This window comes from Carassius gibelio, chromosome A18 (assembly GCF_023724105.1).
Source record: "Carassius gibelio isolate Cgi1373 ecotype wild population from Czech Republic chromosome A18, carGib1.2-hapl.c, whole genome shotgun sequence".
In the NCBI taxonomy this organism is placed as follows: Eukaryota; Metazoa; Chordata; class Actinopteri; order Cypriniformes; family Cyprinidae; genus Carassius; species Carassius gibelio.
The window spans coordinates 22,779,350-22,804,919 of NC_068388.1; the positions used below are offsets into that span (position 1 = coordinate 22,779,350).

The 25,570-nt window shown below is 35.8% G+C and overlaps 2 protein-coding genes across 2 annotated transcripts; both read right to left on the reverse strand.

The window, feature by feature from the left end:
* Positions 1 to 496: 496 nt before the first annotated feature.
* Positions 497 to 14,039, reverse strand: si:ch211-71n6.4 (para-nitrobenzyl esterase). The gene is made up of 9 exons (XM_052531335.1): positions 13,926 to 14,039; positions 11,662 to 12,363; positions 11,397 to 11,504; positions 7,885 to 8,081; positions 7,410 to 7,615; positions 4,749 to 4,807; positions 3,744 to 3,911; positions 3,299 to 3,520; positions 497 to 2,085 (listed from the first exon to the last, which is right to left on the reverse strand). Exons 2-9 carry the CDS (start codon positions 12,353 to 12,355, stop codon positions 1,943 to 1,945), a joined length of 1,797 nt encoding a protein of 598 aa, XP_052387295.1. The 5' UTR covers positions 12,356 to 12,363; positions 13,926 to 14,039; the 3' UTR covers positions 497 to 1,942.
* Positions 14,040 to 15,419: 1,380 nt separating this feature from the next.
* Positions 15,420 to 24,467, reverse strand: pex16 (peroxisomal biogenesis factor 16). Its single transcript, XM_052532212.1, has 11 exons — positions 24,228 to 24,467; positions 23,411 to 23,446; positions 23,211 to 23,287; positions 21,230 to 21,363; positions 20,717 to 20,817; positions 19,528 to 19,608; positions 19,295 to 19,444; positions 17,564 to 17,636; positions 17,333 to 17,452; positions 16,359 to 16,423; positions 15,420 to 16,262 (listed from the first exon to the last, which is right to left on the reverse strand). The coding sequence occupies exons 1-11, from the start codon at positions 24,352 to 24,354 to the stop codon at positions 16,204 to 16,206; spliced, it is 1,023 nt and encodes a 340-aa protein (XP_052388172.1). The 5' UTR covers positions 24,355 to 24,467; the 3' UTR covers positions 15,420 to 16,203.
* Positions 24,468 to 25,570: the final 1,103 nt, after the last annotated feature.

Consider the following 25,570-nt stretch of genomic DNA (forward strand, 5'->3'; position numbering starts at 1 on the left):
GCATGTCAAGGACGTGTTCTTGAGGCTTTTTGTGGATGCGGATGTGTGAGTGACTGATTCCTGGGACTTTGAGTTGTTAGGAGGACCGATGATTTTAAACTGAACCGTGTTTGTTTTGCATGCAAGCATAAGCCGAAGACACTGGTGCTGGATCCAGCATTCACTCGTTTTCACAGAGAAAATGCTCAAGAAACCAAGCGGACTGAGGAGGTTAACAGTGACGTGATATAATCAACGACAGTTTAATAAGAGGCCCTCAGTTTAGGTGATTGATTGACAGCTGTCAAAATAGTTGATTTAAAATTCACCCACTGGCGTCTGTTTTCTGGTTCTGTGCATGTGCAGTTCTGTTTTCTAGTACATGCATTAAAGCTTTCCTTTCCTTTTTCTCTTGGGTTAATGCCAGACCGGGAGCTGGCGAATGGTATTTGTCTGCCTGTTCGTTTGTATCCCAGTGCTAAATTTGAAAATAAAGAACTACAATCCAACTGCAGTCTGAAATAAAAGCTATTTATTGTAGCCTGTTGAGAAGAATCTATTGAGATTTGTGAGAATAAAGATTGAAATCCCCCACAACAGCCGTTTAAGACTTTCATTCAATAAACCCAACAATCATTTTATGACACAAGGATTAAGATAAAGTGCAAAACGAACAAGAGTGGTAATGGAATAATTAGTGCACACAGTGAGTGAGTGTTTACAGTTGAACCTTAATAAAAAATAAAACGAGTAGAGGATTGGCCTCGCTGATGTTAACCTTATAAAGCCTTCTGTGTCATAATTACCTCTTAATTGATCAGTTTGAGCCTCTGAATAAAACGGGTGTTTCTTTTTGGAGTATGAGCTAAATATTTTCATGTATTCGTAAAAAATGTCAAACTTAAAAAAAAAAAAAAAAAGATTGTCTAAACATTAAATAAACTTCCAAAAAAAAAAAAAAATCTTATTTTTGCACTTATTTAATATGTCAGGTTTTACAGGGTTAAAAAGGAGTCTGTATGTGGGTCAGGGCTTTCATGTGCTCTTTTTCAACGGATGTCTTTCGTCCTGTTGCACAGGGGCGGAACGACCTCTGACCTCTGCATTCATTCAGCTGTGCCAGAGAAATGGGGCTGTTATAAAAACACAACAGTTCCCGGTTCAGACTGTATGTGAAGACGTTACGATGTTTCTTACTCTTAAGTCTGCTCAGGAGTGCTAGAAGACCCTTTGATCACAGGTACAAAAACATCTGTTAATGCATCTACATACAAACAAAAGATCAATGTAAGCGTAAATCCTCCTTCAGTCTTTTTTGCACAGCAGTTAAATTAAAAGAGGGCGATAAGAGAGTCGCATTATCCCTTTGTATCCCTGGCTTCCTCTCCATGTCAAAGCTTTAGATTTACTTAGGCACACAATCAAAGAATAACAGGTTTAGAAACAGCAGACTGGCTATATTCGGTAAATATATGAATGGAGCCGATTAGTGTTACAAACAAACAAGAAAAATCCTGAATAATAGATTTATGGGCAAAACACATTTTGGTGAAGAATCCCTTTATCCCCTTTCAGTTTGTCTCAGATGTTTATCCCAAAATAAAGAATATATTTTGATAAGCAGTAAGAAAAACGAGCTACAAAATAGCTCTGATAATTTGATCTTGGAAAAAAATAGATATGTAACTTTATAGACTTTCAATATTAAATGGATCTGAGTCTCTGTTTGAGCTCATTGCGGTCTAGGAGAAACTATTGAGACACAAGAGATCTCTGTGATTTCCTTTCCTATAGAAACTGACCTATTTTTCTGTAGGTGCAAACAACTGTGCAAAATACATTCCATACTCTGCAAAGTCTTCTCAGATATATCAGTGCTGAATAATCACGCAGTAAAGCTTGGCCGGTGTCACGCTGTCAGATGAAAATGCAGTGGATGGATTGATGTAACCAGTGATGTGGCTCAGTTGATCCAGGCGTACGAGAAGAAGCCATTCTTTTCCCAGAGGTCACACCTCTCGCGAGAGTAGTTTGTTACGAAGGAAATGTTCTTGTCCAGCAGGGCGACGCTTGAGGGGAACTCCGGCCACTCCTCGGGCATCCTACCTGTGAGGTTAGCAAGAGTTTTGGAAAGTTATGGGCGAGATTTAATCACAGTGATCACATACAATTTCAACCAGCATAGGTTCCAGAAGTACTTTTTATTAGTTTCTTATTTTGGTATTTCAGTTTAAACTACAGGAAATATCGTCTTGGCAACTACCTGAAATAATAATATAAAAAATAAAAAAAAAACATATACTTTATTTCAGTTAACATTTACTTTGGTTTTAGTTAACATTAACTTTGGTGATGAATAATATCAACATTTGAATAATAATAATAATTGTGGGTGTTAAAAGAGTTAGCTGATGACTGATTTGGATATCAGACAAAATGTAGTGTTAACTAATTTATCCAATATCAGAAAACTAGTTCTGGATAGCAGACAAAATCTTCTGGTGGGATCTGATCCAACTTTTCTGGTCTTGGCAGTGGCATCCTGATGGGATCTAACAGAAAGAAACTACACATCCCATGATGCACTGCAAATTACCAATTAATCAGAATCAATGGTATGACATAAATCATTTAACTACAAATCATTATAATAAAAGTATAAAAGGCATACTGGATTTCTCACAGATTGTGGCTTAACAAAAAGGTTTCAACAAAAAGAGTTTATGGGAGGTTTTTCTTAAAATTTTTATATTGTATCAGTAAAAAAAAAGATTTGTTTTTATTTTCATTGATGAAAACAATGTTGATTAACAGATGCACAACAACTCTTGATAATAATAATAATAGATTATTAATAATATATTTGTATGCTCATCATAGTTGCGTAGTTATTTGATCAAAAATACAGTAAATACTGTTAAGATAACTATTTTCTATGACAATATATTGTAAAATGTGAAGCGCAGCTGAATTTTCAGCATCATTACTCCAGTCTTCAGTGTCACATGATCTTCAGAAATCATTCTAATATGCTGATTTGCTGCTCAAGAAACATTTTATTTTTCAATGATGAAAATAGCTGTGCTACTTCATTTTTTTAAATAATATTATTTTGTTATATTACAAATGTTTCACTGACACATTTGATCAATATAATGCATGCTTGTTGAAGAAAAGATTAGTTTTCATTCAGCAACTAGAAACTTTTGTACAGTAGCAAATGTGCTCAAAACATTAAACCTCAAGACACAGGGTCAAGCATTTGCTATTGATTTCAATTGTTTTATTATTAGTATGGGAGATCTCCCATTAAACTTACCCTCTTTGGCAAAATGTACAAAATACTTGGTGATCATTTCCTGGAAGCTGATATCAGCCGGTGACAGGGTCCCCAGCACCATTTCAAGACCCCCGAAGAAGGCCAGGCTGTCTAGAAGATGAAAGGCAAAGCGACTGGGGAAGGGAAGAAAGCTGGAGGGGTTTGCCTGTTTTGATGGAGTGTAAGTCACCAGATAACGGTACACTGGACTCTTTAAGGCTCCTGAAATACATGATTTAGGTTTAAAAAACTAACTATGGATCACAAACGTAAGCATAATCTACACTCAATAGCAAAAGCAGCTCACTGTTCATTATCCTGCTTATTATACAGCCACTTACCATGAAATATTTATTGGCACTCACAAATGCTAAGATATTCAGAGTACTGATAAAGCTCAATTCCTTTTTAATTGTGAACTTGGCAATGAAAAATTCATTTGAACCTGCAGCTCTCTTAGCCAGGTCGTTCCTGGGACAGGTGGCCCTCATGTCAGAGACCATGGTGGTGAAGAGTCTCTCTGGACATCGGTCAGAGGTTGGACACGGAGCTGAGCTATTGTACAGACTCAGTGTCTGATTGGTCAGGGCCTCTCCGAAAGGGGTCAGTTTATCTGAGTGAACAATCAACACAGAGAAAAAACTTGTAGACTTCACTGATACCAATCTTAATACCAATTTCTCTATGATTTTTTATTCCTTAACCAGTTTTCCTTTTTTATAACCATTGACTAGCCATTCAACATTCCGGTATAATTGAGATCTATCAATTTGAAGATTTATTAGACTTAACTAAAATAAAATAACAACCTCTAATTTAAGTGAACTTAAAACAATCTTCACATAAACCCATTAAATGTCATATTTATCTACATGTGCCTTTCAGCAAGTAGGAAATTTAACACCAAATTCTAAATTAAATAATGATTAACCCTTAAAGCTACAAAAGTAATTGATTTCCTGATTTTTTTTCTTCCTTGATGAACAGACATCACAGCATCTGATTATTAGGTTATTTTGGGTGCTATTACTTTAAGAGCTGCCACTGCTGAATTGAATTTTCTCTCTTTACCTTTTCTGACCCTCTTCAGGTCTTAAAGTCTCTACTAATGAGCTGATGGGTTGAATCGGGTCTGTTAAAGGACAGTGCTGCAGCACTGGTTTGAAATCCACTGCATTTCAGAGCCAATTTCTTAATTCTGACTCATATAACAGATATTTGCATGCACAGTTTTAAGGCAGCTTTAATCACCTTATTGATAACTTCATATAAGACTTGACAACATCACTATGACATTCCGGTATACCGGTTGACAGGACAGGAAAATTAATTTTTACTGACATATGTCCTAACAACATCTCATGAGCGCAGCTCACTGTTGTTCTTCTGAAGCTCCCTCGTCACCTGTACCTTTTCTGAACTCTTTTGACTAGTGTCTGTTATGACTTACTTGTCACAATCCACCGATAGTCTCCCCAAGTCCATGTTGAGATGTTTTCATATGGAGGACTAAAGTAAACAGACAAAATCAGAATGCAATGAATTGGCCGCACTCCACAGGATGTTAAAATCTGAGTTTAAGTATTAAAGACAGGAAGAGGGAATTAACTGAATTGATTTGAAGGAATTTCATTAGTCTAATACAAATTTTGTGACAAAACATTAAAAATGGCAACATAGTATACGTACACTTATATGTAATAGTTGATAAGTAATAGTAATAGTCGATAATCGCTGGGTATTATTCGATTAGTAGTCGAGAATCGCACCCCTCCCACGCATGCACCCACGCACTCATGCAAGCATGAACACACACCCATAAAAAGAGAGAGAGGGAAAGAGACTACTCAGGCTTTCAATCTTTATGATAACAAACTGTTTAATATATTAGAGAAAGGTCTATCCTAACCCAAGCCAATTGATGGCTGTATGATTGCTGAAACATATTAATATATCATAACCTAATGACAGCACTTATTAACATAACAGTCTGTCGATTATCAACTGCTCACAAGGCTGTAGGAGCCTATGTCATTTGTATTTTAAAAATGAGCTTGAACATTAATAGCATTAAAAAAAATCTACAGATTAATTAAGATTAGAACAGATTAATTCAGCCATGAATATAGGCTTAAAACACAGTATGCGCTAAAACATAGTGTGAACAGTCTGAATGATGGCACTTACGTAAACAGTAATTTTAACATCTGTAACAATAACCTATTTCATATTTTTATTCAGAAAAATGAGCATGTCCACATGCTAGGGAAGAAGATGGGAGCACAATCTATTAGTCCGGCAGTTCTGCTGCCAAAATAATAGTTTAGTTTTGGTTTTTAATGGCAAAGTGGTCTTATTTCTTTAAGATTCTTTATTAATTTAATTCAGAAATATGATTAGAACATTTTGTGTTTGTTAAATTCAAGTTTGTTTGTTTTTTAAATAGCCTACAAAGCGGCCAGCGCAAGACAGTGAGTTGAGCTTTTTTGATCAGTTTATCCATATCAAAGAAAATAACATATAAATAAGATTAGCGTCATAATATTTAAGAAATAGTCAAAATTCCAATAATAAAATCACGTTTCATGGCATGAAGTAAAAGTGAATATTTACACCTGTATACTCCGCCAAAAAAATAATTTAAAAAAGTATGGGGCACCTCATGCACTCAGTATATTAATAAAACATTATTTATTATTTGATTATAATATGTATTATATACATAATATACATTATATATATATATATATATATATATATATATATATATATATATATATATATATATATATATATGTTTCTAGCACGATTAGGATGTTACTAGCATGTTTTCTAACATCGTTAGCATGTTACTAGCATGATTAGCAAGTAAGTAGCATGTTTCTGGCATGATAAACATGTTACTAGCATGTTGTTATCATGATTGGCAAGTTACTAACATGTTGCTAGCATTATTATAACATTATTAGCATGTTACTAGCATGGCGTCAGCTTGTTTCTAGCATGATTAGCAAGTCATTAGCATGTTGTTAACATTATACTAAAGTGATTAGCAAGTTACTAGCATGTTGCTAACATAATTATCAAGTTACTAACATTTTGTTAACAAGATTAACAAATTAATAATGTTGCTAACATGATTCTAGCATGATTCTTGCATGACTAACATGTTACAAGCATGATGCTAGCATGTTTCTAACATGTTTAATAAGTTGTTAGAATTTAATTAGCAGGTTACTAACATGGTGTTAGCATGTTTCTAGTATGAATAGCATTACTAGCATGTTTCTAAAATATTAGCATGTTGCTAGCATTATTCTAGCATGATTAACAAGTTACTAACATTTTGTTAGCATGTTTAGCAATTTAATAGCATGCTGTTAACAAGATTAATAAATTATAGCATAATTATTTACATAATTCTAGAATGATGCTAGCATGTTTATAGCATGATTAACATTAGTTAGATGTTAGTATATTTCTATGCGAATCCAGCTAAAACCAGTTGAATCAGTAAAAAAAAACAAAAAACAGCTAACACCAGACTAGCATGCTAAAAAAGTGGCCAAGACCACTTTAAAACTAGCTTGGTAGACTTGGCTGACTTTTTTTTTTTCATAAGTTAAGCTTTGCTATATCAGTAGACAGCTTATATCACACCATAAGTCTTACTGTATAAAAGTTTTCACCCCCTCAATGAAACTCTATGGGATTTTAGGTGGTTTGATAGTCTGGTTTACATAAAACGTAAGCTGGATAAGTTAGAAAAGATACAGCAACCCGAGTCAGACCAGTCTGAAGATCTGACCCAAGTTTGGTGGCTGTAGCTTTAAAAGTCTAGGAGGAGATAAATTCAAAAATTTGGTCTCAGAAGAAGAAGAAGAGGGTTCTAGAAATCTAGAAATAATCAAAATGTTTTATATTATTTATATTTCTTCATTTGTTGAATGAAAATCCAAATTACAACTTTGCATTCTCCTTGCAAACTCAATTATAATTCCTGAACTTTAAAGCCTTTCTCAATTCAATTCTAAATGGTGAACAATCCTGTCAGTTTTAAAAACACTGTCATTTTAAAACTTATAACTGAAAACCGAACAAAGCTGGTTACCTAAAATCAGTCTCCTGTTCAGTTGTTCCGACCACAAATGGGACGTCATTATAGGCTCCGGCTCCACCCTTCTCCCAGGATTCAAACGGAGGAGCTTTGAGAACATAGTTGTCAACTACTGCTACCGGACCAAGAAAAACACCTTTGACTGGAAGATCGGCTAATTCATCGGCTGCCCATGATGGGTACTCCTGCCACAGGATTGCCTAAGTCAGATACAAATCACTGACATTAATTCAACCACAGACCCATTTCTGATATATTACTACCATTTAGAGAAATTAAACCTCATTGGCAGATTTTCATTGGGAATTCATGAGCGTTTACTGAGCTCTGGCAGGCGGTCGAGGTTTGATGATTTATCAAAGAGAGTTTACGGATGCAGGGGCCGATAGGTTGAGGCTGTTGTTAGTCAGCCATGACTCTGCTGCTGCCTTGCTCTGGAAGGTTACAAACTCAGCCATTCATTTCTCACCTGAAGGACTTGAGTGATATTTAGTTCTCTCAGGCAGATGGCGTTTTCGCAGCGAGTTCTCTGCAGGAATTTGAAGTTGACTTTTTCTGCTGACTCCAGGGAAGCATTATACACATATGAGCCGCTCATGTCAATCGCGCGATGAAAGAGTCCCTTGGCAAGTGGAGACATCATCAAGGTCCAAACCGAAGTTCCTCCTTATGATCACACAAGGAGAGAAAAACTGCTATTATGCAGGGGTGCTATTATGCTTTTTCACTTTTTTAACTTTAGTTAGTCTGTAATGTTTTTGTTTTTGTTTTTTTTTGCGCATAAAATATTTGTAAAGTTACAAAGCTCAAAGTCCAATTCAAAACTAAAATAAACTAAACTTAAATGTAAAAACTACAACGAACAACACGTTTGGACTACAACGCATATTTTCCCGGGATTTGTGATATCACAAAGATCGATGAATGGGATGAGACCTGGTAGAGCTGCACTAGAGAAGACAACGAGTGTTATCACTATGTTGGAGACACCCGGGTTTAAATCGCGCTCAAATTGATTTGATTTAGACGCAATATTTAAACTGAAGCTCGCAGCAGGTAGCTTTGGTAAGAGGCAAGGCAATTCCCGACCAGGCACTGAGTACTGTCAATCACAGCACACACTGGCCCAACTAACCAATCACAGCACATCTAGTATTCCAGAAGGCGGGCCTTAAAGGGATAGTTCACCCAAAAATGAAAATTATGTCATTAATGACTCACCCTCATGTCGTTCCAAACCCGTAAGACCTCCGTTCATCTTTGGAACACAGTTTAAGATATTTTAGATTTAGTTCGAGAGCTTACTGTACCTCGTTTGATAGTGTATGTATGGTATACTGTCTATGTACACAAAGGTAATAAAAACATCTTCAAAGTAGTCCATGTGACATCAGAGGGTCAGTTAGAATTTGTTGAAGCATCAAAAATACAATTTGGTCAAAAAATACAAAAACTACGACTTTATTCAGCATTGTCTTCTCTTCCGGGTCTGTTGTGAATGCGTACGGTGCAGTGTAACGTTAGTGATATCTGGTTCGCGAACGAATAATTTGATTCAACCGTTTTTTCTTAGTGAACCGGTTGAACCAGTTCACCAAATCGAACTGAATCATTTGAAATGGTTCGCATCTCCAATAAGCATTAATCCACAAATAACTTGAGCTGTTAACTATTTTAATGTGGCTGACACTCCCTCTGAGTCAAAATAAACCAATATCCTGGAGTAATTAATTTAACCGGTTCTTGACTCGAGAACGAGTCTATCTTTCGTTATCGATCTGACTCCAGAATATTGGTTTATTTTGACTCAGAGGGAGTGTCAGCCACGTTAAAAAAGTTAACAGCTTAAGTAATTTGTGGATTAATACGTATTGGAGACGCGAACCATTTTAAACGATTCAGTTCTATTCGGTGAACTGGTTCAAGAAGATCCGGTTACATCGAGTGATTCGCTCGGATATCACTACACTGCAGTGAACGCGCTCACAACAGACCCGGAAGAGAAGACAATGCTGAATAAAGTTGTGGTTTTTGTTATTTGACCAGAATGTATTTTTGATGCTTCAAGAAATTCTAACTGACCCTCTGATGTCACATGGACTACTTTGATGATGTTTTTATTACCTTTCTGGACATGGACAGTATACCGTACACACAGCTTCAATGGAGAGACAGAAAGCTCTCGGACTAAATCTAAAATATATTAAACTGTGTTCCAAGGTTTTGGGTGAACTATCCCTTTAAGTAGACAAAAAAAGTGCACATTGTAATAATGTCAAATTAATAAATAAAAAATCAATTTAAATCATGCTGTTTAAAAGATTTTTTGTTAATTTTAAAAGTACATTTATTTTGATGTGTTTACTAACATACTCAAGCACATGCACTTCCATATAATTTAACGGAAACTTCATTATTTTATAACTGTAGTGATAATACATTTACATAGTACAAGTATATCATTTAAATGACCTGTGTGTAACATCATTAATGTGTATTTACAAATATATTTAAATCCATGACATACAAGTTTCAGTACAAATGACATTAAAAGTATTACCATGATTACCATAAATGGTATGCTTGTCAGTACATTCAGCAATACACTTTAACCATATTTCATAGACAATAGAAGCAATTATGAAATTGCATATAAAGATGTACTTAAGTCATACTTAAATCGGTCAAAAATAGTACTCATGTTCAATTTAATATACATTTTAACTATGATAAATTTTTTATTGGTTAATAACATATAAACATCCAAAAACCTCACATTCAGTTTACAAAAACTCTTTCTAAAGTATATTAAATGTATTTATTTTTTACAAGGGAAGGTTTCAAATGCATTAGCAGTGCAAATTTATTTTGCCGGCCATATAAACAGGTTAAAGTATTCATCCTTTATGCATAGCCGAAGCACAGCTTCAAGAAGAGTTTTGGTGCTGATTTATTGCATATGTGACACCTGCATAACAAATACATTGAATTTATTTATTTTTCTCCACTATTTGCTTGCCATTAATCTTGTTGTTTTTTTTTTTTTTACATTAACACAGTCAGTCACATTGACTTGCAAAGGAATGAATGAATAAATCATGAGAACAAATTGTTAATCCATTGCCATGATGTCTTTTATGTTTTTAATTTGCATGTAAATGGACAAAAAAAAACCACACAGAATATGGTCTTGGTGAGTATTTAGGTAAAAACTGTTGGTTATGTCTTAAGTGAATCTAACCAGTTGAGAAAATCTGAAATAATTCAATTATTGAATATATGCATTAGGTCTTAAAGTGACAGCAGCGTAATATACCTACTGCTATCTGTGACATTAATGTAAATCAAACAGCTCACTGTTCTTGACTGAAAAACCTTTTAGTAGCTTTAATATCAACAACTATTTAATTCATACAGTGAAGACTTTGCAGTGTTCTTTTAATTTTTTTATTTAGCACAGTTTATTTCAATTGAATCTTTGCTTGTCACTGATTTGTTATCTTGTATTCCGTAAGCTTGATACATTTTTATTTATATTATTTATAGCTAGTATTAGTTGTTGTGGTGACATCAAAATTGGCAAATGTAAAAACCATATTGCCAGCAAAAATAATTATATTTTGATACCAGATTTTGGTTGTATCACCCACCAACATCAATGTTTAGCATTTTAGCATAGCAGTTTTAACACATTTAATGAATCTTTATGGTCAGGATTGAGACTAGATCATAATTATTTTGTTGTATTACATTCACAGTACATTTAACAGTTAGAAATAAATATGATTTATTATTATTATTATTAGATTTTATATAATATGTACTCTCCAATTAAAAAGTACATTTTAAATGTCTAACTTATTATATATTATATATATAATATTTTAGTTTAAGTTTGAAGTTTGAAAAACCCTGACTTATGCATTGACAATTAGACATGTCAAGTGTTCAAATACTTTTAGATGTCACTGTATGTTGTACCTGAGCTTTGACCAAATATGGTGACCCTTCCAGCATCACCACCGAAGTTATGGATATTTCTCTGGACCCACTGAAGTGCTTGGATCTGGTCCATGAAGCCATAATTCCCTTTAACAGCAAACAGAAAGACGCCAGTAAGTGAATTACTATTGAGAACCGTGCACATGCAGTGACGTTTTCTGAATTTCAATATGCTGTAGTGACAAGCAGAGAGCTAATGAGATGGACAGCAGGCCTGAGTGAACGGGACAGGTAGGGGTCTTACCTGAGGAATTGGTGGGAGATCCTTCCCTAAGCACCTCCAGGGCCATGAAGCCGAAAGCATTGAGCCTGTAATTCAGACTGATGTACACTGTCTGCGTGCGGGCCGCCAGCTCTTCAGTGGGTGAGTATCCTCTCTCCTGGCCACTCAGCATGTGGAGGTACCCTCCGTGGATCCATACCATGACAGGCAGTGGTTTGGTGGGCTTTAGACTCGGCGTCCACACGCTGAGATGCAGACAGTCCTCCTGTCCCATGACCTTTCCGTCTTTTCGGAGGGGCTGCACCTGCGCACAGATGCTACGAAATTGAGTTGCATCGTACATGCCCTTCCAACACTGTCCCGCCTCCATTAGGTCCGCCGGGGGTCGCCAGCGACGTTCACCCACAGGGGGTACGGCATATGGGATGCCTTTAAAAGAATAAGCTCCACCTTTCCAGCTCCCACGCAGCCAACCACACTCCGTCTTCACCTCTGCCACTTTGGGAGGCGGAGTCACAGCCACGTAAGCCAGGTATCCCGCAAGAGAGAGGAGCGCGATCACGCCACAGCCGATGAAGAACATGCACCTACGCGACACCACCAGGAATGGACTGACATAGTTGCGACGGACGTACTGTATCTGTTCCTCTTCTTCGTCCTGCACTAGATAACGATACTCCGCCCCCTCAGGGACCTCATATACATCCTCACTCATTTTATCTGCTGTGTGAGAGAGAGAGACAACACAAGTGCAAGTCAATTCCTTGTTCATTCAGACAGAACAAACTGCATTTTTTCCACAACTGCCTTTTTTTTTTTTTTGGGTCAGCATTCTTTGTACTATATATAGAGGTCCAAATGCATGAAACCACATTGAGATTTTTTTTCCCGTTAAACATGGAAATAAGCACAAAAGATTAAGAAAAATAAAACTTATGATTATAAATTATCATTTCAGATGATAAACTAATCAAATAAGTAACATTCAAAACTTCTACTGAAAATGCAACATTTTAAAAATCAAATAAATACTGCCTTGGTGTGTATAATACATTTATTTCAATAACATTTCAAATATATTAATTATTAATAGAAAAGTCCTAGCTTTTGACTGGTATGTTACTTTATATATTCATAACAGGAAATGTCATAATTATGCGACCCAAAAGTTGTTCATTAACAATGCTCAGTACTTATTTTTGTAATTACACTGTTACAAGGACACCTTCAAATAAAATGTTACTGCATTTTCTTAATGGCTAGAAACTGATCTTATACTATCATCAGATTTGACGAAAAACATGAAAACATTTTCTGTGAAGCCTGTATTTATAATGCATTCTAAGGACAATCATAATCCTTTATAATTCACATTGCAATCCATATATTGTTAATTGCAAATACAATGCAATTCATATATTTTAATAAATACCTGTAATTGCCTTATAATGCACAAAAGTCAAAAGTACAGTGTATGACCTATAATGACAATAACTGTCAATGGCAATATTAATTATTGCACCTGTAGAGCATAGGTCCGTATTGTATCCTAAAACATAATAACTAATGAAATGTAATGTTCGGTTTTTATGCACTCAATCAGTAGTGTGCATATTGTCTAACAGACTGCAGTATATGCAAACCAATAGTATTGTGAATATATATGTAATGTATTATAATGCCTGTGGTTACCACCATAACTATAAAGCATTATAATGCCTTAGACACAGGTTTTACAGTGTGTGGTTTGTGTTAGTGTATGTCTTAAGTCTCAGCATGAAGTCTGTGTGCTGTTGTGACAGGGCAGACGCAGGATGAAGCGAATAATCAGCGGAAACCACAAAATGACCACCTAGAAGCCACACTTTCCCGGTTTCATTGCCTTACGAGTTAAATGTTAAAATTACCTCACAAATGAGCACATTCCACAAAATAGTGCAACATACACAATCCTAACTTGTTAAAACTTCTGAGGAGGAAAAGATTTCAACAACAGATTTAGACTCGAAGAACTCCTTTAAGCACAGTATATATCGCATGTATTTGTACTAAACCGTGAAAATCATAACAAAAATAACAAATCTATACTAAAAACGTTCTGCCCCCGCTAATGTCGATACATAGTTAACGTTACTTGAAATAGCGCAACGACGACGCAAGCAATCAGAGAGACTTTTTCATTTTTATTTACCAACCCATATTCACTTGCTCCTGTTTCAAAGCCTCAATTTAATATGAAAAGTTTTTTAAAAAAGGTCACAAAATCAAGCATGTAATGTACTTACTGTGACATTAGAGCTCGTGCACGCACGTAGTTACAGACAAAACAGTCTCTGACTCCGCCCACAACTCGAGTTTTACATGGCTGCTTCACCAAACATTTCAATGTCACACAACCACCAAAAACAAATCATTTTAACTAATAATGCAAACCATTATTAAAGCCCAAATTAAAATCTGATTTTCTAAAGGACATATAGGTGCAGCATAACAATAGTCATGTTAACTTTATAGTTTGAAGTGTAAGAAGCCAAATAGGACACTTTTAAGAGACTATAAAAAATGTTTCCATTTCTTTTCTTGTATTAAAAAGGACAAGGGTAACAATTTGTGACACGGGAACTGGAAATTAAATTAAATGAAAATAATTTTTAACCATTTTCATATATTTCATTTTCTACATAGATATACATTATAGATAGATAGATAGATAGATAGATAGATAGATAATTTTTGCCTTCAATACCTTTAACTTATGTAATGTTTAACCCCAACAAATCTTGAATGTAACAGCCTGATTTAAAGGACTGAAATATGCAATTTATTATGGTTTTATTTTCATTTATAATGCATGAAATATATATATATATATATATATATATATATATATATATATATATATATATGAAATATATATATATATATACACACACACACACACACATATATATATATATATATATATATATATATATATATATATATATATACATACACACATACCATTACAACCTTTCTTTTTCTTATACAAAACAGAAAACAAAAAACCCAACTAAACCTAATATAAAAAAAAGGCAACAGATGATGTTACATTTGTGTCAAAAACAAAAACAAAAAAACAAAACAAATGCCTTTTATTCAGGAAATCAATTCCAGGCGTGATTAACGAACTCTATAAAGGTTTAATTGTTTTTTAATTGATTTAGATATCGATCCCTTCCCAACAAGGGAGGTAATTTGCTAGTAGTGAAAAGGCTTTTGAATTTATTAAACTAATTGCATTATGTCGTGGTTAGACCGATTACTTGACGATGTTATGTGTAATCTCACAAAACCACTGGTGGATTCGGACCTCGGCCTGGAATGAGAAGCGCAAAAGTGATAGATGCATTGCCATGTGGAGCTAGTGAATATCTAGGGGCACAGTTCAAGAGAGATATCTTTTAACCCCACAGGGATATATAACGGATAGCTTGGCTGTTCCTAACTCTGAGGTCCAGGAGGACTTTTTTTTTGGCTTCCTTAAGGAAGCAGTTTATCATCTCCGGCATTGCTGATACTGTAGTTCAGTGATTTTTTTCATGAGCATATACACTACAGCACAGCGAGGGGGTTGCTGGGACATACATCACATTTATGTTTAATTCAAACATTGATTTGAAAAGCTGAACGAAAACATTGTGAGATCAGACCTTGAGTTATGTCTCATGTGTATGAGCAGTTCATAGCAGCATTATAAATTCTGCTCTCTGGTAGAAAACACGAGGCATGAGGACACGTATTATTTAAAGATTTATTAAATGCATTTAATTATATACAAAACCAATTATCCAATTTTACACTTTCAGCATTTCAAAACAGGCATGCTTTACATTTTTGCTTCAGGTCTTCAAAATCAATCAAATTAATGATGGGTTTTAAAACAGACTCGAATGAGTTTATTTCACACACAGTGAAAAAACACGCTCATAATGTTGCTTTAGAAACAAAAGCCTCATTGCTGTCCTGTGAAATGATGGGGGACCTTTATATTTGATAGACCATTCCATTTAATGACCAACTGTAGCTGCAATTAAAAGTATCACATTCAGCTTCATCTCATCTGAGGCACGAAACAGAACAAACAAAAAACAGAACATCTGTCTAATTGACTTCATTTCAGCCAGTTGATTATTGTGTTCGATAAAACTATCCTCCTTGGAAATAAACATCTAAATTAAAAGGAAGGCATTCGTGCTGAGGGATAGATTATGGTACAGGAGAGCTTGAAGTTTAACAAGATAACAGATGTTTAAAAGTGCACAAAAAAGGCTCAGATGCATAAAATTGTGAGAGCTAAAAGATAAACAAAACCGCATTCGGAAAATCATTATCCAGATATATATTCTCATATGCCAGCAGTGTACCTGTGACTCCCTGACTGCTAAACTCCTCAATAAATGTGGTAATGTTCTGGCACAGGTGTGATTCGAGTCCTTGTGTCGCTGTCGCATCCTCTAAATGGCTTCCTCTCATTCTTCTAACATTTGGGCGCCACTGTCCTGTGAAAGATTCACTTTGAGGTCAGCCCCAGTTATAAAAGTAGATCTTCTGCCAAATGGGCAAGTACTCCATCAGCGGACCTGAGAGGACAGGAAAAATCCTGTCAGCACATAACTCAAGAGCTTTTAGTGTGACAGCATTGAACATCCGTTGTGTGAGATGGATACAGCACTTACGTGCAACCAAACCGACTCCAGGAACATAATCTGCCAAAAAGTGAAGGAGGAAGAGGATCTTCGTCCTGCGAGTATAAAAGAGACATTAGATCTGGGAACAAAAAGTACCATTATACAATAAAACGGTGCATTGATAAATCTAAATAGATATTTTGTAGAACTCAATTTGTATATTTTCTGGAGAAAATGCCAGGAGTTTTATTGTCTGGCAGGGGCAAACTGTAACTCTGACAAGTTGAGATTGTTTCTGTGTTGGGACAGATTCTGAGAAATGTAGCACTCAATCACTTGCTCACCAACTGATCCTCTGCAGTAATTGGGTGCCGTCAGAATGACAGTCTAAGCATCTGATAAAAACATCACAATAATCCACCAATAATCCACACAACTCCGGCCTTATGAAGAGAAAAGCTGTGTGTTTGCAATAAACAAATACAATAAGGTATTTTAACTTTAAACAGTCGCTTCTGACAAAAAATACCAGTCTGTAATCCATAAATGCGCTCTCCAATGAAAAGGAGGATTTACTGCTTGATCTGTCTTGTGTGTATTTCTCTCCTGATTCAGACTAGAGATTTATTCACTGGAGAGAGTTTAAGAGTCAAATATTATGACTTGAATTTTGCCCAGAAACAATGGTTTAAAATTCTTAATGACATGCAGCTTCATCAATTGATGGATTATTGTGATGTTTTTATCAGCTGTTTGGACTCTCATTCTGACGGCACCCATTCACTACAGAGGATCCATTGGCGAGCAAGTGATGTAGCGCTTAATTTTTCCAAATCTCTTCTGATGAAGAAACAAACTCATCTACATCTTAGATGGCCTGAGAGTGAGCACTGTAAATTTTTAGCAAATATTCATATTGGGTGAACTATTTTAGACTTAAGGATTTGAACATAAAAATAACAGAAGTGCATCACATGAGAAGACTACACTAATGCAACGGATGCAATGAAGGAGACACTGACTCAGAGTATCGGTCATAGAAGGGGGAGCGGAGCAGGTAGTAGAGGAGAAGGAAGGCCCGTCTCCTCATCTCAGCCCTCTCTCTGCGGTTCAGCGTCTTGAAGTCGCTCAACAAACTGAAACTGTACAGAAAGCAGCATCAGACTGAACTTCTTTAAATCTTCAGAGACAGACGGAGGACTGAGAGAGAGATAGAGAGAGAGAGAGAGAGAGAGACGCAAAGCACTCTGTACCTGGTTATCTCTAAGAGACCAGAGATGATCCAAGGTTTCCAGGAACGTTTTCCGCAAATCCCAAGACTGGCCACTAGCAAATGTTAAGGGTGATGGATGGCAAAATGTTAAAATTACTTAATCACCAATGCAAAAAAATTAAAAAAATCGTATTAACTTGGGCTGGGTGTCATCCAGCTATTTCATCTTCAAATTTCTGAATAAAATAAAATTGGTTAGTTTTATTTTCATATACATTTCAGATCAGAACATTCATGCTAGACTCTATTGAATGGCCATGGCATCAAGCAAACTTCTAAGGAGGCCTCAATAAATGACTTATATGATAAGCTAAAAGTAAAAATCAAGGTATTTCTTATATTAATTCACCCCCTCAACAACTTGGAAAACCTGGATATAGGAGGTAACCCAATGAAATCTTAAAACTTCAAAAGGGATTTCATAATAAACACACATTTTGGCATAATTACAAAGCTACTAAATATTTTATTGGGTAAAAATCCATATCCTTAATCCTTAACCAGTAAATCACGATTAAAAAATCCACATAAATTCACTGGTTAAAAGAGTGGGAACCTTGAAAAGCTCTTAAAACTTCTGGAATCCGGAAATCTATTTACAGAAACTAGAAGCGTCGACCTTCAAACATTGTTTTGGACAATAGGAGACCTTGGAGACAAAATAGTCGAGAATCACTGCACTAGAACATTATTATTATTATTATTATTATTTTTAAATAATCATTGTATTTCATTTTAAGAGTTTGTTTGACCATGTTGTGAAGAAAAAGATGTGCAGTCGGTCACATAAGGTGACAAAAGCGAGCATCATCTGTGGACCGAACATGCAAGCAAGTAAACTTATTAAGGATGTAATGATTCACTCAACTCACAATGTGTACGATTCATGATACTGATTTCACGATACGATTTTGTCACAATTTCTTGAACAAATTAGTTTTAAGACAAATTATAAATGAAAAAGTGTCCTTTTATTATTTCTCAGACAAAATGCTGCACATTACTTTGCAAAATTGAAATGTGTAAATTAATTAAACTATATTTTAAAACAAATAATAAATACAAATGAAAATCTCTCTGAAATCTCAAACTGAGTCTTTGCCTGTGCTCTTGTATATTTAAAATTAGAGGCAACCACAGCATTTTAATTACAATCCAAACAAATTATTTTTTAAATTAGACAGATAAATATAATAGAAATATAATTTCAAATTTGTAGGAAAAACTGAATGTTCTGACTTTAGCTTTGTTAAATTATACTACACTGAAACGAAACTAAAACAGCGGACAGGCTGAATAAAAACGCGAAATTCTCTCTCTGACAGCAGGTGGCGCTTATGGAACAGCAGCAATAGAGTGTTTTCTTGGTTACCACTGGGCTTATAAATATTACTTTCATATGCTTTATACAAAGGCAAAATAAAAAGAAAATACCATCTAAACTATTAGTATTCATATAAACCCCCTCCCACAAATGTAATTGCGACTCAATTAACATCTCAACGACTTGAATCATCACATTTTCTTAACGATTTTCAACTCGTGCATCGTGTTCCCTCCCTAAAACTTATTATAGCTGACTCTCACTTATCTGAGTTTTCAGATTGTTCCTACACCCTTGAGAATAATGAACTATTATGGCCATCCTAGGATAATATCCCACTGATATTGTGACAATTGTCATAAAACAGAAAATTAGCAGAAAGGATACAATGAACAAGCGGTCTTGCGATGTACAGGGATTCTGCGATGGTTTCCTGCAGACCCAGAGGTGTGGGGCTTGAGTGAATATCCTTTTCTCGATTCCAATTTTTTGTGTTTTTCTGAGGGAGACCCCAAAGACGAGACTGTAACGATGGTGCTAGAAAGAAAAAAAAAGGACTCAATATAACTTTCCATCGACAGAACTTTTTGGTACACTGGGTTTGTATCGTCAAGTCTTACCGCTTCCCAGTGGTCTCACCACTCTTCCTGAACGCTGGCCCACGAAAGAAGTGTCCTCATCATCTTCTTCCGAATTGTTCTCTGTGAAGGGAGATCATTGTATGAGCAGTGCACAGGAAATCACTTTTCCACATAAAGAACGAACAGCATATTGATTTTGAGTCTCTCGTTGCCTCGCTCAAGGGCACATCGCAGAAACTCCACGGGCTCCGGCTCAACAGAACTACACAATCACAGCTTATCTGCACAGGCCATATACTGTACTTATTGTCTCACACAGTGTTTATTTATTGTCATCAGTGGAAATGTTTTTGTACTTTTCGCTGTGCGTTAATTGTTTGTAGTGACTTTGCTAAATGTCCTGCATGGTTGCTTCCAGAGACACTTTGGTTTGTTTCACTTCCTGTCATGCAATGGAAAAAAAGCAATAAATTAACTTTGACTTTTGAGTTTGAAACCTTTGTGTTAGTATAATTACATTTATGCATTTGGCAGACTATTCAAAGAGACTTACATTGCATTGAAGGTTTACACTTTATCACTTTTTCGTTCTTTGGGAAACAAACCCATGACCTTGGCATTGCTAGCTTCTGACTCTACTGTTTGAGCTACAGGAACATGCAGTAGCCAAGATCACTAAAGGTGATGTGTGATTTTATCAATAAAAAAATCTAGTTACAAATAATGAAGGCATGATCTCCAAACAGTTTTTTCACTTAACTTAATATGTATATGCACCATTTATATTTACATAAAAAATGCATATTATTTTATTTAAAATCCATTTTAGACATGATCAAAGATTACTTTATTGCAGCTTACTTGTTGACTGTACCCCAAAAAACTGCTCTGTATTTTTGTCTTTTTCATATTTCCCATTCATTTCCTATGGCGATCATATCTGACCGCAAAGATTACAAATACCATATAACCTTACATAATCATGTCCATAATTTTTTTTTGTGTGTTCATATACCAAGTCAACAATTTTTTTTTTTTTGCCATTATGATTAAATAAAACATTTCAAAAATTCTAAAATGTAACATTTTTCGGTCTAAAATGACCAGAACACCAGAGGGTTAAACTTTCAGAAAAGGCTTAGTTAAGACAACATTCCATTGTTTGTTTTCTAGTTATTTTAGCAAACCTCTTTTCAAACACTTGTGATTTTTCTCCATGACATCTCACCTTGACTACGGAGCTGAGAATCCCTGTCCAGAGGAATTATAGGAGGTGACGTCTGGATGCCTGATTTGTACCAGAAAAGCAAGAGACAACGCAGGATCGCTCTAAAAACACAAGAGAGAATGGAAAAATGAGAAATCAGATATTAAAATACAGCAATGATTATCAGCTTAACTATTAGTTCAACTGAACATAACAGCAGAGTCATCATTGAAAGCTACAGCAGAGGGGAAGATAAAAAAAAAAAAAAAAACTACTTGGTTGTGTTATTCACACAAAGCTATTGTGTAATCTTAGAAAATGATGCAGGAGTCATATGGACTTTTTTTTTGCCCTTGAGCTTTTGTGCCCATCTTTTATTGTGAACGCCTGCATTCACTTTAACCGTACAGAAAAGAGCACCCAGAACATCTCCTTTATGTCCTACAGAACGAAATCATACAGGTTTGAAACTACATGAGGATGTGTGTAACTAAAGATAACTACCCTTTAAGTATACTCAAACAAGTTTCTTACTTGGCAATCTGAATAAGAACAATAACTAGCCAGCGTCCAGCTTCTCCCCACAGCTTGGCAGCCCCCATCTCAGTGAAAACCTCCACATACTCCAGTACAGACAACCAGGTTAACAGTCTCTGCTGAGAGAGAGTCTACACACAAACACACAGAGAAAGAGAGAGAAGCATAAGATCAGGACAAAACAGATTCAATATGTTCAATATTTGAAATGTTCAATATTATTCTGAATGTAACCTCAGTCATAACCTTCATAAACTAATTTGATGCTCAAATGTGCTTGCGTGACATGTGAGGACCAATGAGGTTTGTTTTAGTGCATTACAAACACGATCCAGCTTCTGTGTTTATTGTATTTGATCAGTTTACTTGTCTAAGACATGTCTAAGACATCTTGTCATAATTGCATCTTGCTTTGGACTTGACATTTATTTACATTTATTCATTTAGCTGACGCTTTTATCCAAAGCAACATAACTTACAATGGCTATATATGTCAGAGGTCGCACGCCTCTGGAGCAACTAGAGGTTAAGTGTCTTGCTCAGGGACACATTGGTGTCTCACAGTGGATTCGAACCCGGGTCTCTCACACCAAAGGCATGTGTCTTATCCACTGCGCCAACCCCACCCCATACACTTGACTAACACTTCATGCTTTCTAAACTTATCTCCACTTTTTTCCTCCTTTATGTTGCAATTATTCGGCTTATAGTACATATAAATATATAAAATACAAGAAGTTTATTAATTCTTAAGTGTGACCACACAGTCTGTAGTTAATGTGTGCACCAAGCAACTGGAAAATACAAGTACGGGATCGGCATCAGCAGATCCTCAATATTCAATGACTCGGACTGGATCAGGGGCAGAAAAAACCTGATCAGTACATTTCTGATATAAACTGTGATTGGGCCCTTTACATATCAGTCAGATGGTCTATTTTAGTCTAAATGGCATTTCTTGGCTAGAATAAGCTTCAATGAGGACTAGACTTTATGCCGTTTAGTCTGGCTGGAGACTAGTTGAACTATCACTCAATGTAAAGTCAAACAGCCTTTGAGGAGCTCCATTAAGATCATGGCTCAGATGCCCAAAGCTGTAAATGCAAACTCATTCTTCCTGTCCCTATGTTAAGCCGCTCTGAAAGTAAAGATAAATATGTTTCTCACGCACAAACATAAAAGGAAAAAACAAAGGAGTTTTGTAAACTGTGCTTGCTCCCAAAAATTGAGTGTGTTTGTCTGCAGGGGGTCAGACGTATTTTCACACACAGCCCATTTCAAAGCCGTTTTGAGCAATAAGAGGCCGCCATCAACGGGACAAAAAGGTGGATAACAACAAGTCTGTTGCAGAACAGTGACAGAGTTGGGACAAAATACATTTTTTGATGATGTGCAGTCAAAGAAAGCAGCAGGCTGTGACTTTGAACACATAAAGCTTGCCACAACTTTGAATCATCTCTCTTGAAGCAGAAACAGACTGTGCTGTCTCTCAAGTTTCACAATAGAAAACTCTCATTCGTAGATCATTTTGTGGTGGTTGCCATGCCAACTGCACATGCACATATCAGTCCTTATGCAAGTGGGATGATAAAGTGAGGAATTAAAAGAGAAAGAATGGGTCATCTTATGGAAAACATCTCCATGTTTCCTGGATCTTTTAATAGATAAAAGAGCTTGATGTACCATGAAAACATAATGTAACTGTCAGAACTCTCTACTTTAAAAAGAGCATTTCAAACTATGCTAAATGGAAGTTTGCTAATGTCAAAGAGTGGTTGAAGTTTACTTTGAACTAAGTCCCTGATCATTTCAGTCTAATTGTCTGCATGATGCAATACAAGGTGTATTGTTTTATTTTTTGTGTCAGTGAAGATAGTGCTTCCTTAAGGCACAAGAGCATAACAATGCCTGTAAGGAAGTGGAAAATGAAACAAATAAGCATTTACTAATAGTATAGGATGAAAAAAAATGTATTTACCATAGGCAATGTCCGAGAGAGATTCTTCCTCAAGATACCATCGTTCAGCAGCACTAGAAGGTTAGATGCTGAGTAGACTGCAAATCAAAGTGAGAAACACATAATTCCCAGCAGAATTCATAGAGAGACATGCTCTCAGATTAATACAAACACCTACAACATTAATACAAAAGAAGATGATACAAAGCAGTGAATCCTACCCAACTCTGAGATCTCATGAGAGTCTGAGAAGCGACCTGTAATGAGAGAAGTCATAACTTTATATAATATCAAAATGATAAAAGCTTTAAAGTTCCTGTTAATGCAAAAAGAATACAATTTTACCCCAAAACTGTGCATCTAGAGCTATAAACTAAAGGGTGGTTACTTTGAAGAGCTTACATATAAAAATATTTAAATACATTTGTTTGTTTAGTCATTGCACAGATAAAAACAAACAAACAAAAAAAAAATTATTGGGGGGGGGGGGGGGGGGGGGGGGTTGGGGGTCTAATTTGTATTGGTCTTGACACCTAATTAGCTGAAAGAGTGTGATTATTGCAATGACTAGTCAGTGTAAAGATTCAATACTTCAGTTTAAGTTATTTCTAAGTTTTTTATTTTTATTTTTTTCTAAAACGTGAACACAGTAGCTAACGATAAAAAATGAGTAGGTGTGTCCAAACTAATAAAGAACTCACTGCAATAAACAGTGACAACCATGTGGCATGCTAAAACCACAACTCTAAAACTGCGTTTTAATTATGCCATGCTAATTAGGCTACATTAAATATTTGTACGTGTAACGTTAGAAATGTATGAAAACTGCAAAACCAATGCATGCTAAAATCCACCTCCCTCATACATTTGATATGAATGTTGTTGGGGAAAAAAAACAAGTAACCAGACACAGAAGATAACAACATAATACAGAAATGTGCCTACTGAATAAACATAGATTTAAGTTTAGTGTTGCAGGACACTGTTGTATAAGATGTGATTATGTTTACTTTCACTTTGAGATGCAGACTTTCTCACCTGCGATCAGGTAACTCAGCGCGCGGACTGCGCTCTCCACGTGAGACGCGGCTGCTGGGTTCGACCTCACATACTCCTGATAGCGCTCATAAATACGACTTAATTTATCCATGTAAAGCACCGACATCACAGCGAAATGAATAAATTCCCAATCACACACAACACATCACAGAAAACACACGGAGAACACCACTTCCGCGAATGCAGGCGACTTCCTCTGACACCACTTCCTGTACAGTGAGCGCGCGTGCGCGACATTTAAAGTCGCAGTAACCTGCTTAAATTCTATTTTCCTTTGCGTTTGTAATGCATCCATTCAAAGCGGTTTATTGAAGATGAACAGACGTAAGTGTTCTTCTTAAGTATGTCAATATACCCGGAAAACGGTGGCTGTTGGCATTCTCAAAAGCATGATGGCTGGAACACTGCAAAATATTTTTTTTTATATTTTAAATGAATGTCAATCACCTGAACCGTGTAAAGAATCACTCTGGAGCAGCAGAAAAAAATAGGCTTTAAAATTCCTAGACATTTTTGCACCCTTGATGGGAATGCGGGAAGGATGTGTGGACGTGGTATTCCGTACGTTATGTCCCCACAAGGATAGTAATACCAGTTTGGAAATTTAAACTGATATTTATTGACACACTATGCTGAAACAAAAGATAGAAATACCTGACTTTAGACCATTTTTTGTTGTTGGTGAAAATGCTAATGGCCTTTTGCATAGTAGTAGTAGTAGTAGTAGTAGTAGTAGTAGTAGTGTGTGTGTGTGTATTTCACCGCATACCACACTAAGTACTATCATGAATATGGTACTGAGTACTATCATTTTTAATTTAAATATTTATAATTTCATGATACAAACTGTATCACATGCTATTTTTAAGAAAATAGCAGTTTGTTTTAGGGTTCACTAAGCAGTATGCTTGTCTGAACATGTTCTCTCTTTGAACCGGTAATCTTTTAAAACCTCTTCAATGGGTCAACAGTGCAGACAGGGATTACAAAACCTCAAGATGCATGACCCAAAAGTTTAATATAGCCCACAACCATAATCAGCGCTTTCAAATGAACTGGAATTAATTGAGCATATGCGTTTATAGAAGCAATCCACTTTCATTTCTTTAAAAGGTTGATGATCCATTTCTCACTTTATGTTAATAACTGAACACTAGAGGTTGCGAAAAAGCACAATTAAGTTCAAGCATCACCAGAGTGTGGCCCGTGTTTATTGGCAGAACAACAGAATGCTGGCATTGCTGGGCATCTAGAGATGGACAGAGTAGAAGGCATATAGACCATTAGCTCATCTGATGGATGAGAGAGGATAACATCAGGAA